We start from the raw sequence: 14,681 nt of genomic DNA, 5'->3' as shown, positions 1-14,681 counted from the left end.
ATAAACCACATTTATATAAATAGCTGTTGATTGCTTTGCCAAGGAATCATTCTAATATTCCATGCACAATAGTTATATTGTTCTAGCCCTCTACCTTCTTTTTCAAAAAAAAAAAATGTTCAGTCATCATACAAATTAATTGTAACTGTACAATCTCTTTAACATACCAATAGATTGTCTTTAAAAATCAATTTTTCTGGAGAAGAAATACAATTGCAGCCATTTTTAAATGTGATCTATATCACAAATAATGTTGGTAAGATAATGTTGTTTGATAAAGTCAGGTTCCAAGATACCGAAATGTCCAGAATTTGGAGACTCTGATTACCTCATCAGGATACATCGAGCACATGAAGACAGTGGCCAGGGGGAATCTGAAAGAACTAATTCTGCAGTTGGAGATGCTAGCCATTATCGATAGCAGTTCTATAAACTGGGAATATAATTTTTCAAGACAAATCAGACAGAGAAATTTAGAAGATAGCTGTGACTAGCTGAGTATGAAAATCCCGAAGATAAAGAATAGAGGGAAATGCATGGAGGGTTGGTCATGACAGCATTGCGCATTGAAGATGTACCTGTTCTGTCAGATTACATTTAAGGGCATTTGTAACAGAGAGGGAGGAGGCATTTTTTTTTTCAACTCTACCCAGCTAATCATAATTTCATGAAGGGATAAGAAAGTTCAGCGAAAAACATGTCCCAGGCTATAATTATTTTCCTTGAATTTGTTACCATAAAATAAATGATCACCATGATGTCTGAGAGTTATACATGGAATTTGTCAAAGATAGTCCTACAAGGTTAAGAAATAGCAGCAGTGCGCTTCATGCAAAAATTGGTTGGCTGGCTCCATGATGAGCAGAAAATTATTCCTCACCCTTTCCCGGCTGAAGAAAAAATAATTAAGGTACAAATTAAAGTGTCTTTGAATCTCTGGCTACTTCTTTAGACGAAACAGCACAACCAGTTGATTACTTTATGCCTAGAGCGCAAATAAAAAAATTATTCAATGAAGGAAAGCTAAACACAGTGAAGGAAATTACAGACTTTTCTTCTGTAGTGTACCTTTGTGGCTTCTGAGGAGCTAGTTAAATTATACCTAGACCATTTAAATCATCTCCATTTCTCCAAAGATTTGCAAAATCAAGCAACCATTGAGAACTGACGAAACCGAGAACAAGGATTACAATAAAAATATTGGAGAGAGTTACTACTATTGACTGCAGGGTTAAAATCTCTTTATGGTTTTGAACTTGACATTCACTTGAAATCTGATTTATCTGATCATCAAAGTGATGGAGACGACACTGTTGCTGTGGGTGAAACATGGTGCAGTGAAAGTGAGGGGATGTTTAGTGAGAGTGAGTGATGATAGCGAGAGTGAACTTGACCATCCCCGGCAAAGAAAAGGTGCAGCACTAGATGTGAACGGAGTGCCACACGCTTTGCGTTAAATATTATTGGTGAATTGCTTAACCCTAGATAGTATAGAAAAGTGCTTAGACCTTAATAATATTTTTTGTTGCTTAACCGGCAGGGGTATTTTGCTGAATGCTGAATGTTGCATTTTATGCTACCTATGACAGTTTAGTATTAAAGGGGAAGTATCACGAAAATTTGATGTAATTTCAAAACCGAAAAATGTCTGTCTGACAACAGAAACAAAAAAATTGGTGACTAGGTTTGCTATAAATTATCACCCCAGTGCAAGAAAACTGTTGATTAGTGCCTCTGGCCAGGGACAGAGTAGGTTGCAATGGATTGAAACTTCAAAAATATTGAGCTTATGTTTTTCAAGTTCTCGTATTTTTGTTTCCAAAATGTGCTAGGACAAATCATGAGTCATTCCTGTCAGGAATTGAATTGATTTTTCCCCTCTCATTGTTCTAGAATTATTTTGTAGTAAAGTGAAGGTCTTATTTCACCATTTTTAACAAAAGAGGTCAATTAAATCCCATGGTACTTCCCCTTTAAGCAACGAATGAAGTTATTTAGGTCTAAGCACTTCTCTTTTAACTGTCTAGGGTTAAACACTGGTTATACAGACATTTATAGCTTTAAGTTGTTGTTATGGCAGCCATTCCATGAAAGGACTTCTATGAATTCAGCATTCAGCATTCTGCAAAATACCCCTGCCGCTTCAAAATCAAACTTTAAATTATAGTCGGCTTTATGTGAATACATATACTACCTGTTATACAACGTAGTGAGGTATCCTTTTAAACCCAAAAACCCATTTCAGTAAAAGAGGCATTCTAAGCTACATGATTAGGCGAGTGGGGGTCCAAAATCAAGTATCAAAATATTACATGTATGTACACTGAAGGTAAATATTCAGGACGGGTACTTCCTCCTACAGCTTCCTATTGATATATGTTTTTTTCTGTTGTTATTATTCTTTTTCAAGGCGAACTTGTGTATATATAGCAATCAGTACAGAAATAAACTAAACAACGATCTTTAAAAAATTTGCACAAACAAGCGAATAAATATAATAATACTCACAAATCTAAATCTTTGCCCTTATATCCTATTCTTTTAAGTATTTGTGTTTGTTCTCTGTAAAGATTGCCACAAATAAATGTTAAAATAGAAATATATGCGAGAAAAAACTTGTCAGTAGTTTTCACAGTGTATTGCAAGACGTTTGTTAGACTAACTATATTTTTACCTGAGAATCAAATTTTCTTAAATGCAGCAAAACCGGATGAGATAAGAAAATAAACCTCCGAGGGAAATAACAAAAATGGACCAAAAAATGAGCACAAGAGACTGCTCTGGCGTTAGCAGTAGCTTTTACAAAAGTTAAACAATTTGCAGTGTCAATACTTTGCAAAACAGCAAATTAAAGTTCTGTCAACAAAATCACATAAAATAACATACTCGCCTCTTTGGAGATCGATAACAAGTCCTTTTATTCCATTGCTGATTTTTCGTTCGTTTTACAACGTTGAGTAAGCGAAAAGTTTCACTTCAAGGGGAAAAATGCAACGTTTCGTCGCGTCGATCGGATTAGAGTAAAATGATTTCTCTTTGGCTGCTGTTTATGTTATCCCGCCTCTAAAAGAGTCCATGTTTCCCCCGCCGCTAGTTGCCCTGCTCTTTTTCCCGCTGTTGAAAAGCAAAATTGGAGGAGATTAGAAAATAAAACTCTAAGGAAAAAAAATTTAAAAAAGCCCGAAAAAAGGGGGAAAAAGACTGCTCTAAAACTAGCAGTATTTAAAAGCTAAACTGCGTGTCAGACAGTGCAGGAAATCAATATCTTGCAAACCGGCAAAGATTTGTCAACAAAATCACATGGATATACTCGCCTCTTCTGAGAATAACCAGTCCATTTATTTCACTGCTGATTTTTTTGTTCGTTTTACAACGCTAAGTGAGCGAAACATTCCACTTTAAGAGGAAAAATCCAACGTTTTGTCAAGCCGGATTGGAGTAAAATGCGTTCACTTCAAGTTTCGGTTGCTGTTTACGCCAACTCTCCCACCGGCCGCGAGTCGTATTTATACTCTTTCTCCCGCTGTTGGAAGGCAAAATTTGGAGTAGATTAGAAAATAAAACTCCAAGGGAAATAATGAACATAGACCGAAAAAAGTGAGCTCAAAAGAATCCTGGGAAGTAAGCACTATTTAGCAGTAAACGGCGTGTCAACACTGCAAAACAACAAGTTCTTGCAAGACAGCAAACAAGCAAAGTTTTGTCAACAAAATAACATGAATATACTCGCCTCTTCTGAGAATAACCAGTCCTTTTATTCTAATTCCTGATTTTCCATTTGTTTTACAACATCAAGTGAGCGAAACGTTTCACTTCAAGAGGAAAAATTCAGCGATTCGTCGCGCTGGGTCGGAGTAAGATGGTTCCACTTCAAAGTTCTGATGATGTGTAAGTCGATTTGTTTCTCCCGCCGCTAATCGTCTTGCTGTTTCTCCCGCTGTCGGCTACATAACTTGACTTTGTATTTTGTTGTCTTCAAAATGTCTTTGTGTATTTCTTAAAAGCAACTTCCCGCCATAGTTAGTAGAGGAAGACGCTAAACAAACAATGGTCGCGGCACGATTGCAGCACAGCTTCACACAATCTGAGTTTTCCTGTGGTACTAACTAATTGTGGTTGTTTCGCCCCAAAGTCGACTCGCCCGAAAGCGTTTCGCCAGAATAGAACTTGCGTCGATTCGCACGACGAAATACACCGTATTCACAAATACCATATGGATTTCATAATTAGTTCAAAGTTTTCACTTCGCGGTAAAATTTCCCGCTGACAAAAATAAATCAATTAAATAATATTTGTTACAAGTCGACATGCAGCTATTTGTCTTGAAATCATAATCAATCATCTTGTAGGTAAATCCCTAACATCTCGGAGAAACTCGGCACCTCAACGTAAGGACCTCTTTTAGTTTGTTTGAACAATTTTTACTGATTTTACATCCCTCGTTTTATCGTGTAGGCCTTATAGTTATTTATTCTAATGTAAGTTTTCCATTTTATTATTTAAAACATCGCTCTAATCGACGTGAGTCCGGGCGATATACCGTCGGGCGAATAGACTTTCGGGCGAAACAACCGCTGCGCTGCGTACGTCGTACGGACGGTCGCATGGACGGACACAAGTGACGTCATAACCAAACCAAATTTTCTCGCATTCACGGGTTACCAAATTCTCTTAGCTATGGGGCTCCGCTGCGCGCGCCTGCGGCGCGCGCGAGAGCTCCGCTATAATAATCATTTTTTTAATAAGGTGATTTGTTTTTATATGGGCTGTTTAGATCTCTTTTGCAAATCGTTCTTATGGCTATTTTTCTATATTTTCCTTGTTGATTAATTAATTGATTGATAGTCATTAAATTGCAATAAATAAATTAAAAAAAATCTAAATCTCTGTAATATTTTGATCGCTTGTTATTTTTCAATAGCAGGTAAAAAATGGGCTTCAAATTCTTCAAGAGGTTCCTATATAAACATTTTTTTGGCTGTCGTCGTAGAAACCAAAGGTGTTACCTCAACTGGCGCGGTGTCACATGGATGTTAAACTTGACGCGTGCGTGGTAAATGATTCCAAAGTGCCATACTTGCAGGGTTGCACTGGATGCTAGGAAACAGTATTAGAAATGATATCGATCCCTGAGCTTTGTGTTTGAACCAACTTTATGCCAATTCAACTGATGTGTAAAAAACACTCACCACAGCATCATTCCCTGAAAAAACTTTTTTAAGGTCATTTAAGCGCTTTTTTTCATATCTTTACTTTGAATTACAAAAAAATAAATGAACGAATTCATTATAAAAACTTAACTGAGGATTATGATTTTTTTGTGTATTTTTAATGAAAGGACGAAAAGGGAGATAGATGAGTCAAAATGCATGACGTAGCATTTTGAAATCGTAAACTGTGTATCCTAAACGATTTTCTTTTTTTTTAAGGTCGAGATTTAGGCGACCAGCCCAACTGTGTGTTAAAAAGTTATATTTTTACATGATATTTTTAATCGTCTGAACAGGACCATGATGTTGGTATTTCTGGTCTCAATCTTGATATGTTGCGGAAGTTGTCAAGGAGATGGTAAAGTATGAATTTAACCAAGCAAAGAAAATTAAAAACAACAACAAGAAAATAAATGCTAGTCATGAAAATTTAAAACACTAATTTAAATCTGCCTCAATTGTCATAATATTTGGGGCATATTTCTGTCGCATGAGTTGTCCTGAAAAACATATTTCGGCCCCATTTGTGAAATCAGTCGAAAGTGAGAGGCCTTTCAAACTTACAGTTATAGTCATTCCTAAAGGTAGTTGTTTTCAGTTGCCGAATATTTATTAAATATATTTGTTTCACACTTATTAATAGTATTTTCTGTTAAACTTAGTAATCATTCACCAGTAAAGCTTACAAGTCACAGGGTATATGCCACTTATAACTTTCATCGTTATTAAATTCTCAGCCTCGGATATTGCATTTCTAGCGTTCTGATTGGTTCACTAAATCCCGGTTATCAGCTCATATACCGTAGTTTGACCTTATATGGAAAACGATCGCCCTAGGTGTCGCTAAGCTAACTTTGTTTTTGACGGGAAGCGAAAGTTTCTTCGGAAAAATAAAGGAAAAAAAAAAAAAAAAAGAACACAAAGAAATACCAGACAATGCCATCTCAATATAACAACAATAAAAGCCACAAAGGTCGATATGACACTATTTAATGGTACGTATCTCTGAAGTTTCCTTTAAAATCTTTAAAATTGCAAGATTTTACGAGTTAGATCACATAATAACAACAATAATAACAACCGGTTACCTTCAAAAATTTCAGGATGGCTTGCAAATCCTGGCGGTAAGAGGTTAAAACCGATCGAAGAAATTTCTCAGGAAGAGCTTTATGCCTGCCATCATGTTTTTACGCATTTACGAGGACTTCAGGAAAAGTTCATTTATAAAATTCGTACAAGCGGCGGGTATAATGTTCGTTTCCGTCGCTCGGCACCACTCAGCAAAACATTTGCACAAATGTACACAGCTCCTACGCTTCTCGATAAGCTTGAAGTTTAAAAACTTACACTGAATGTTTGTCTCAGAGAGGTTGTACCTCGTACACTTGGACTTGCCTGAAGTGTTTTAAAACGTCTGCGAGTAATTCAGTTCAACATAAAAAAAGCCGTCTTTGATCCCTTCCTTCGCTCGGCACAACACAGCAACACATTTTCTCAAATGTGCACAATTATTACGCTTCTCGATCAGCTGGAACTTCAAAAGCACTTGAATAGGTATTATCACGGTTTTCGACGCCATTTTGATGAGTAGGCAAACAGGCTTGAAATAACAGTGTTTGTATGGAAATCCGATGTCAAATAATTTTCATAAAACATATCGCTTGTGAAAAATTCACGAATTGGAAACTTTTGGCACTAGGAAAAGGATTTTAAGAAAAAAAATTGGAGGGATGTAGCTGTGCCAGAAAGCGTACAGTCGTGTTTTGAACTTTCCATACATTTGTCTGTAAAGCGAACCAGCCGTGAACTGCTACTAAAAATAGTTCGCGGGAAAAAAATACAGGGAAATGTATGGAAAGTTCAAAACACGACTGTACGCTTTCTGGCACAGCTACATCCCTCCAATTTTTTTCTTAAATCCTTTTCCTAGTGCCAAAAGTTTCCAATTCATAAATTTTTCATAAGCGATGTTTTATAAAAATTATTTGACATCGGATTTCCATACAAACACTGTTATTCCAGGCATGTTTGCCTACTCGTCAAAATGGCGTCGAAAACCATGATAAGGCCTATGCTTGTCTTAGAAAGGTTGTAACTCGTACATTTAAACGTTTCTTAAATTTGAAATGTCCGACTGTGTCCGATCTTCTTCGCTTTCGATCAGTTTTCATTCAACTTCGTTTGCAAAGAGCTGCGCGAGACATGTGGTCATCAGACGTCTCGCGCGCTTTGGTCGGAACTTGCCTCAACATCCGGTCGTTTTAATTTGAAAGAAATTTTTAGTTAAAATAAAATTCAGTAAACTTCAACAGCAATATCCAAACACGGAAAATTAATAAAACAATTATTCCATTCGCGCTTGTTGGATATGAGATTAGTTATAGCCAACTCGCGCTCATGGAATAATTGTTAAATGATTCCAGTCAAGCGCTAGAGGTAAGTATCCAAGCAATAAGTGACTTTTCTTTGGTGTTCCACAATCTAGGACGAATAAGCGAAATTGAACATTCCTGGCTATTAAATTCTCAGCCTCGGATATTGCGTATCTAACGTTCTGATTGGTTCACTAAATCCCGGTTATCAGCTCATATACCGTAGTTTGACTTTATATGAAAACGATTGCCCCAGAACGATCGCTAAGCTAAAACCTTTTTTTCGGCGGGAAGCGAAAGTTTCTTCAGAAAAATGGAGAAAAAACAAAGAAAAGAAAAGAAATACCAGACAATGACAACAATAAAAGCCACAAAGTTCGGCGTGACACTATTTAATGGTACGTACCTCCGAAGTTACCTTTAAAATCAGAAAAATTGCACGATTTAACGATTTAGATCACATAACAACAACAACGACAATAACAACCGGTTACTTTCAAAAATTTCAGGATGGCTTGCAAATCCTGGCGGTAAGAGGTTAAAATTGATCGAAGAAACTTCTTAAGAAGAGCTTAATGCCTGCGTTTCTGTTTCTACGCATTTACGAGGACTCCAGTTACAAAAGCTCATCCATGGAATCCGTACGAGCGGCGGCCATAATGTTCGTTTCCGTCGCTTGGCACCCGTTGGCAAAACATTTGCACAAATGTGCACAGCTCTTACGCTTCTCGATAAGCTCTGCTTGTCTCAGTGAGGTTGTACCTCGTACACTTGGACTCGGCTTGCCTTAAGTGTTTTAAAACGTCTGCAAGGAATTCAGTTCAGCATAAAAAAAGCCGTCCTTGATCCCTTGTTTCGCTCGGCACCACACAGCAAATATTTGCTTAAAGGTGCACAACTATTACGCTTCTCGATCAGCTGGAACTTCAAAACCACATGAATGCTTGTCTCAGAAAGGTTGTTACTCGTACACTTGAACGTTTCTTGAATTTGAGATGTCCGGCTGTGTCCGATCTACTTCGCTTTCGATTTTGCATTCAATGAGCTGCACGTGTCAGGTGATCATAAAGTTTCGCGCGCTTTGGCCGGTAGTAGCCTCAACATCCGGTCGTTTCAATTTAAAAGAAATTTTTACATAAAATAAAATTCTTTAAACCTTAACATCAATACCCAAACGGGGAGAATTTAATAAACAATTATTCCATTCGCGCTTGTTGGATATGAGACTGGTTATAGCCAACTCGGCGCTACGCGTCTCGTTGACTATTTACCATCTGATATCCAACGCGCGCTCATGGAATAATTGTTAAATATTTAACCCTGCTAGGTATGCGGTGGGTTAGTAGTTTTAACGACTATTTCAACACCTTGCATCATACGGGACTTTAAATAAATTGATAATAAGACTGGCGACTCTCCATAAAATGTAATCCTCAATTTCGCTAAAAATTATTATTTATTTATTTATTTATTTATTTATTTATTTATTTATTTATTTATTCATTGTTGCTGATCATTATCGCTAATAATTATTGCATTAACTTCTTTGGCAGAGAAGTAAAAAAATATGAAGTAACTTAAAATAAATAACCTAAAATTTTCTCATTCGAAATTGTCGCACTCTGGCTGTGCTCAAAAGCCAGTGGCATCCATTTCTACTGGGCACATGCCAGTTTTTCAGATCATGTAACAACATGGCTTCGGTCACGAAAGAAAAAAGCAGCGATGTTTTCGTAAAATTAAGCGATCAACTCGGCGGCAAAGCGCTTTAGGTTCACCAAGTGAAGTACGTGCACGCTATCATAAAAAAGTTATAAGTCCCATTAAGCCGGTACTTTCGAGTTAATTCTTTCAATTCATCGTTTACCATCCAGTTTAGTTTAACGGGTAGAACGTTTATATCGAACTTGGCTAGCTTAAAAAACTACTCTAGATGTTCTAGCTTTGTATCTTTCACTCTCCTGACCATCTAAAGCCACCATTGCATTGCATGGCATAACATGACGTGGCTTCGCATTGCACGCATTGTGTTGTATTGTGTATTGCATTTACTTGTTTTATTTTACATTTCCTTGCAGCCCTATGCCCAACGGGCTGGCTTCCGGGTTTTCACGGATCTTGCTTTAAAAATTTTTCCGAGACAATGGGATGGAACGCTGCTAAATCCTTCTGCGCAGCATTAGGGACAAACCTTGCAATTTTGAATTCACAAGCCAATGTTGAGGCAGTTTCCTCAAGAATTCAAGACTGGGCGTGGATTGCTTTGCACAAGGATCCGACAAACGGCTCCAGATGGCTTTGGATTGACGGATCACCCACTAATTACACAAACTGGGGCAGTGACCAACCTAACAGTGACGTGGGAGGCACAGAAGATTGTGTAGCAACCAAGGCTGGACAAAAATGGCATGACTGGCCCTGCAGAACTTCTTTCCGCCCCATTTGTGAAATCAGTCGTAAGTGAGAGGTCATTCAAACTAACAGTTATAGTCATTTCTAAAGGTAGTTGTTTTCAGTTGCCGAGTATTTATTCAATATATTTAGTTCACACTTCTTATTATTTTCTGTTAAAGTTAATTTGTAATCATTCACCAGTAAAGCTTATAAGTCACAAGGTATATGCCACTAATGCCTTTCGATATCCAGTCAAGCGCTAGATGTGCATTGTAAAAGTTTCAAGTATCCAAGCCATAAGTGACTATTCTTTGGTGTTCCACAATCTAGGAAGATTAAGCCAAACTGAATATTCCTGAATAATTAACCCTGCTAGGTATGTGGGTTAGCAGTTTTAGCGACTATTTTAACACCTTGCATCAAACGGGACTTTAAATAGTTTTATAAATAGATTCCGTTAATAATTATTTTTATTTATTTATTTATTTATTTATTTATTGTTGCTTATCATTATCGCTAATAATTATTGCATTTACTTCTTTGGCAGAGAAGTAACAAATAAGAAATAACTTAAAATAAATAACCTAAAATTTTCTCATTCCAAATGGTCGCACACTGGCTGTGCTCGAAAGCCAGTGGCATCCATTTTTTCCGGACACATGCCTGTTTTTCAGATGATGCACCAACATGGCTTTGGTCTCGAAAGAAAAAAACAGCGATGTTTTCGTAAAATTAAGCGATCAACTCGGCGGCAAAGCGCTTTAGGTTCACCAAGTGAAGTACGTGCACGCTATCATAAAAAAGTTATAAGTCCTATTAAGCTGATACTTTCGAGTTATATCGAACTTGGCTAGTTTAAAAAACTACTCTAGATGTCCTAGCTTTGTATCTTTCACTCTTGTAGTCTCCTGACCATCTAAAGCCACCATTGCATTGCATGGCATGGCATGACGTGGCGTCGTATTGCACGCATTGTGTTGTATTGTGTATTGCATTTACTTGCTTTATTTTACATTTCCTTGCAGCCCTATGCCCAACGGGTTGGCTTCCGGGTTTTCACGGATCTTGCTTTAAAAATTTTTCCGAGACAATGGGATGGAACGCTGCTAAATCCTTCTGCGCAGCATTAGGGACAAACCTTGCAATTTTGAATTCACAAGCCAATGTTGAGGCAGTTTCCTCAAGAATTCAAGACTGGGCGTGGATTGCTTTGCACAGGGATCCGACAAACGGCTCAAGATGGCTTTGGATTGACGGATCACCCACTAATTACACAAACTGGGGCAGTGACCAACCTAACAGTGACGTGGGAGACACAGAAGATTGTGTAGCAACCAAGGCTGGACAAAAATGGCATGACTGGCCCTGCAGAACTTCTTTCCGCCCCATTTGTGAAATCAGTCGTAAGTGATAGGTCATTCAAACTAACAGTTATAGTCATTTCTAAAGGTAGTTGTTTTCAGTTGCCGAGTATTTATTCAATATATTTAGTTCACACTTCTTATTATTTTCTGTTAAAGTTAATTTGTAATCATTCACCAGTAAAGCTTACAAGTCACAAGGTATATGCCACTAATGCCTTTCGATATCCAGTCAAGCGCTAGATGTGCATTATAAAAGTTTCAAGTATCCAAGCCATAAGTGACTATTCTTTGGTGTTCCACAATCTAGGAAGATTAAGCCGAACTAAATATTCCTGAATAATTAACCCTGCTAGGTATGTGGGTTAGTAGTTTTAACGACTATTTTAACACCTTGCATCAAACGGGACTTTAAATAGTAAACTATCCAACACTGCATCCATTGTCGTACCGCAATAAGATTGGGGATAAATTTGGCGACGCGACAACGGTCACAGTGTGGGAAAAAGAAAAGTAAGGGTGGGAGGGAGGGAAAGATAACTAGTCTAGCATTAGTTCCCAGGGCTTGCCCGTAAGCACCTCGTCGCCCCGTACCCGCACGATCCCTCCCCGTGCTGCAGTTGAGCCAAAGTGATAATTTATTTACACGTGTTGATCTTATATGCGTCACTTTAATGTATGCAGTGTGAATAGTAAACTATCCAACACTGCATCCATTGTCGTACCGCAATAAGATTGGGGATAAATTTGGCTCCTGTTACTTAATGTCACTAAGTCTGTTTCTATCTACCCGGTCAACGATGGGCTCCTCCCCAATACTAAACAGCCACCTAAGGAGACCAACGTTGGACCGTCAAAGAGAGGCATCCCTCTTCCTGAACCAAATCATAACTCCCCAAAACTAAACCCCGATCCAATTCCCTAACTCTAGGAGGTAGATTTTCATCGTACCTCACAGGCACTCTTCTGCGTAGGTTCTTTTCCACTGATTGGTTGCGGGGAAGGCACACACTAAACGTTTTAGCTCATTAATGTCTTGCCAGGAGGCAGATGGCTCGGAGCCAACACTCGAGGCGAGCCTTGCCGAGGCCCCTGCTGGATTTAAAACTTTCGCTAGTTGCATGTAGTACAACGCCGTGTGGCGCCTTGACCACCCCACGTGATCCATGATTTCAGCCAGGTCCGCACCGGTAAGGGCCAGGGTAATTGCACAGCCTGACTGGAAACCGTGGAGCGTCTCACCGTTATCCGCACTCATTTCTTTAAGATAGCTCTTTAACCGTGATTCGGCTGCGGAGGAGGAAAAGGGGACGTCTTTTATACCCAAATCTGGTGCAACTGGGCGGAAAAGGTAGCCACACGTTAAATCTACCCTCATATCACGAGTCACTTCGATGTAGCACTCAATGCCTCGAATAGGGCAGATTTCCGCTTGCGCATTTCTTCTAACCCCAAACACATTTTCATCCCCATCCCTCAACGTCTTCCCCCAAATGTCGTTAAAGAGGAGCCCGTCATCATTGGGGAAACGAAGGATTTCAGGAACCTTAATCTGTCCCAAATCCCCTGGCCGATCTCCACTAAAGAAGGCCAGCTTAAAAAATGCTTGGTCGCGGGCTATGATGAACCTGTCAATCGCCTTGTCAGACCCTTGCAGTTCTCTTTCTAAGTGCAAACATAACTGTGTTAATTTGTCAACACAGAACGGCGCAGCCTGTTTCGGTGTTATACGGGCCTGCAGTTGCTCCGCGGTTACCAGCCTCAGGAAATCTTTCACGGATTTGTCAGACGCCGGGTTACCAAGGCCAAAGCGCTTGTCCCACTCGCCATCTCGTCCAATAGAGTGAAGAATGGCCCGTAACTTACCGATATAAGAGTCAATCGTTTTGTAAGATAAACGTATTACGCATCCACACGAAAATCGTCCCTTTTTGCCGATATGGTCGCAATCATTGCGGTGAATCTGCGTTTTCCCATCCTTATCCTTAAAAATAAGGAAACGACAAACATCACGCGGGGTCACAGTGGCCAAAGTGACATGTCCCGGGAGTGAGGCCAGAAAGCTTTCAAACTCTTTTTGTAACGAGTCTTTCTGTTTAGCATAGCTAGTAGCACGGTCAAAGTCCATTAGCTGCCGTAAACGTTGATCAATGCACTCCAAATCGACGTTAACTTTTTTGACATTTGCTTTTGTCAAGACTTTCCGATTATGGCCACACCTTTGACAGAATCTAAAATCCTGGTCATTTGCATGGGAACAAGTCGGGGATCTGACGGATAGCGTAAACAACTTAGCAACAACAGGAAGTTCCTAAGGGGAAAGAAAGGTGAGACGTTTGTAGTCTATGAAAGGAACGTTTTATTTCCTACATGTTATAGTTATTACATTGGATTTATTCAAGACAAAGAAGAAAAAGAAAAAACAGCTTATGACTCTAACGAGGGATCCCCCCCACATGTCGGGGCTTCCCCAGTCCAGTTAAATATTTACAAGCAATTCTAAAGCAATGTCACTGCTATGAGTTCTACTCAAAAGCTATCTGAAAAGCCCACAGTTCCCCTGGGATCTTGACTTCATTGTTCCAACCTTCCTTCGTAGGGATTAACAAAGCATGCAAATCACCTAGATCTGCCATCTTTTGCGTTTTTCTGGAGATACGTTGTAAAAACGGCCACCAATACTTCCTTGGGTATGTATCCAAAACCACAAGCGTGCATGGCTGTCGGTAAGACTGAAGAAAACGCAAGACTGGGCCGACTAAGACATTTGGCGGGAAAACATATGGACGCTGCATAACAGAAGAGAACTTTGTCAAATCTTGTGCAAACAGATTCACCCCAATCGAACCTGGCGAGGGGCCACGGCGTGAAATGGGGAAGATGATTCCCTTGTTTGTCAGTCATAGCATTTGAATCTAGGGCCATCAAATCACAGGAGTGGCCATTCAGACCGCCAAAGACCCGTTGTACCTCGCTCCAGGTCTCCGGTGTTAGTGTGTAGTCCAAAGAAGATAGCCTGCGAGAAGGGGGATCCGCCGGGTTTTCCCGTGACGGGACGTACAACATGCGTAATAACAGATTCAGGTCCACAGTGGTAAAAAAAAAAAAATAATGCCTTGATAGCCTCGTTCAAATCATGACTTTTGCCGCCTTGATTAGTCCACGCATGCATGACTGCCTGGTTGTCAATCATGACATCGACGCGACAATCTTTGACAAGATGTTTAAAGGCTTGTAAGACCTTATCCACAGCTATGGCTTCCCTTGTCGCGATATCCAGCATCATCTCATCCTTTGACCAATAATCAGATGCCTCCTGCTTCACAAGCGTAGAGATGACCCCA

At 39.3% G+C, this 14,681-nt stretch overlaps 1 protein-coding gene across 1 annotated transcript in view; it reads left to right on the top strand.

Annotated features, from left to right (window-relative positions):
* LOC146459873 (uncharacterized) overlaps nucleotides 1-14,681 on the top strand; it is a 47,112-nt gene that overhangs the window by 5,934 nt on the left and 26,497 nt on the right. The window contains exons 2-4 of the mRNA XM_085088765.1: nucleotides 5,507-5,568; nucleotides 9,661-10,038; nucleotides 11,002-11,379. Of these exons, the coding sequence (XP_084944891.1) occupies nucleotides 5,511-5,568; nucleotides 9,661-10,038; nucleotides 11,002-11,379 (814 nt within the window). The 5' untranslated portion in view covers nucleotides 5,507-5,510. The remainder of the gene's footprint in view (nucleotides 1-5,506; nucleotides 5,569-9,660; nucleotides 10,039-11,001; nucleotides 11,380-14,681) is intronic.

This window comes from Pavona decussata, unplaced genomic scaffold (genome assembly GCF_977016875.1).
Source record: "Pavona decussata unplaced genomic scaffold, jaPavDecu1.1 SCAFFOLD_215, whole genome shotgun sequence".
NCBI classification, from domain to species: domain Eukaryota; kingdom Metazoa; phylum Cnidaria; class Anthozoa; order Scleractinia; family Agariciidae; genus Pavona; species Pavona decussata.
Note: the sequence above shows the minus strand (reverse complement) of the source record. Positions and strands in the feature narration are given on the sequence as shown.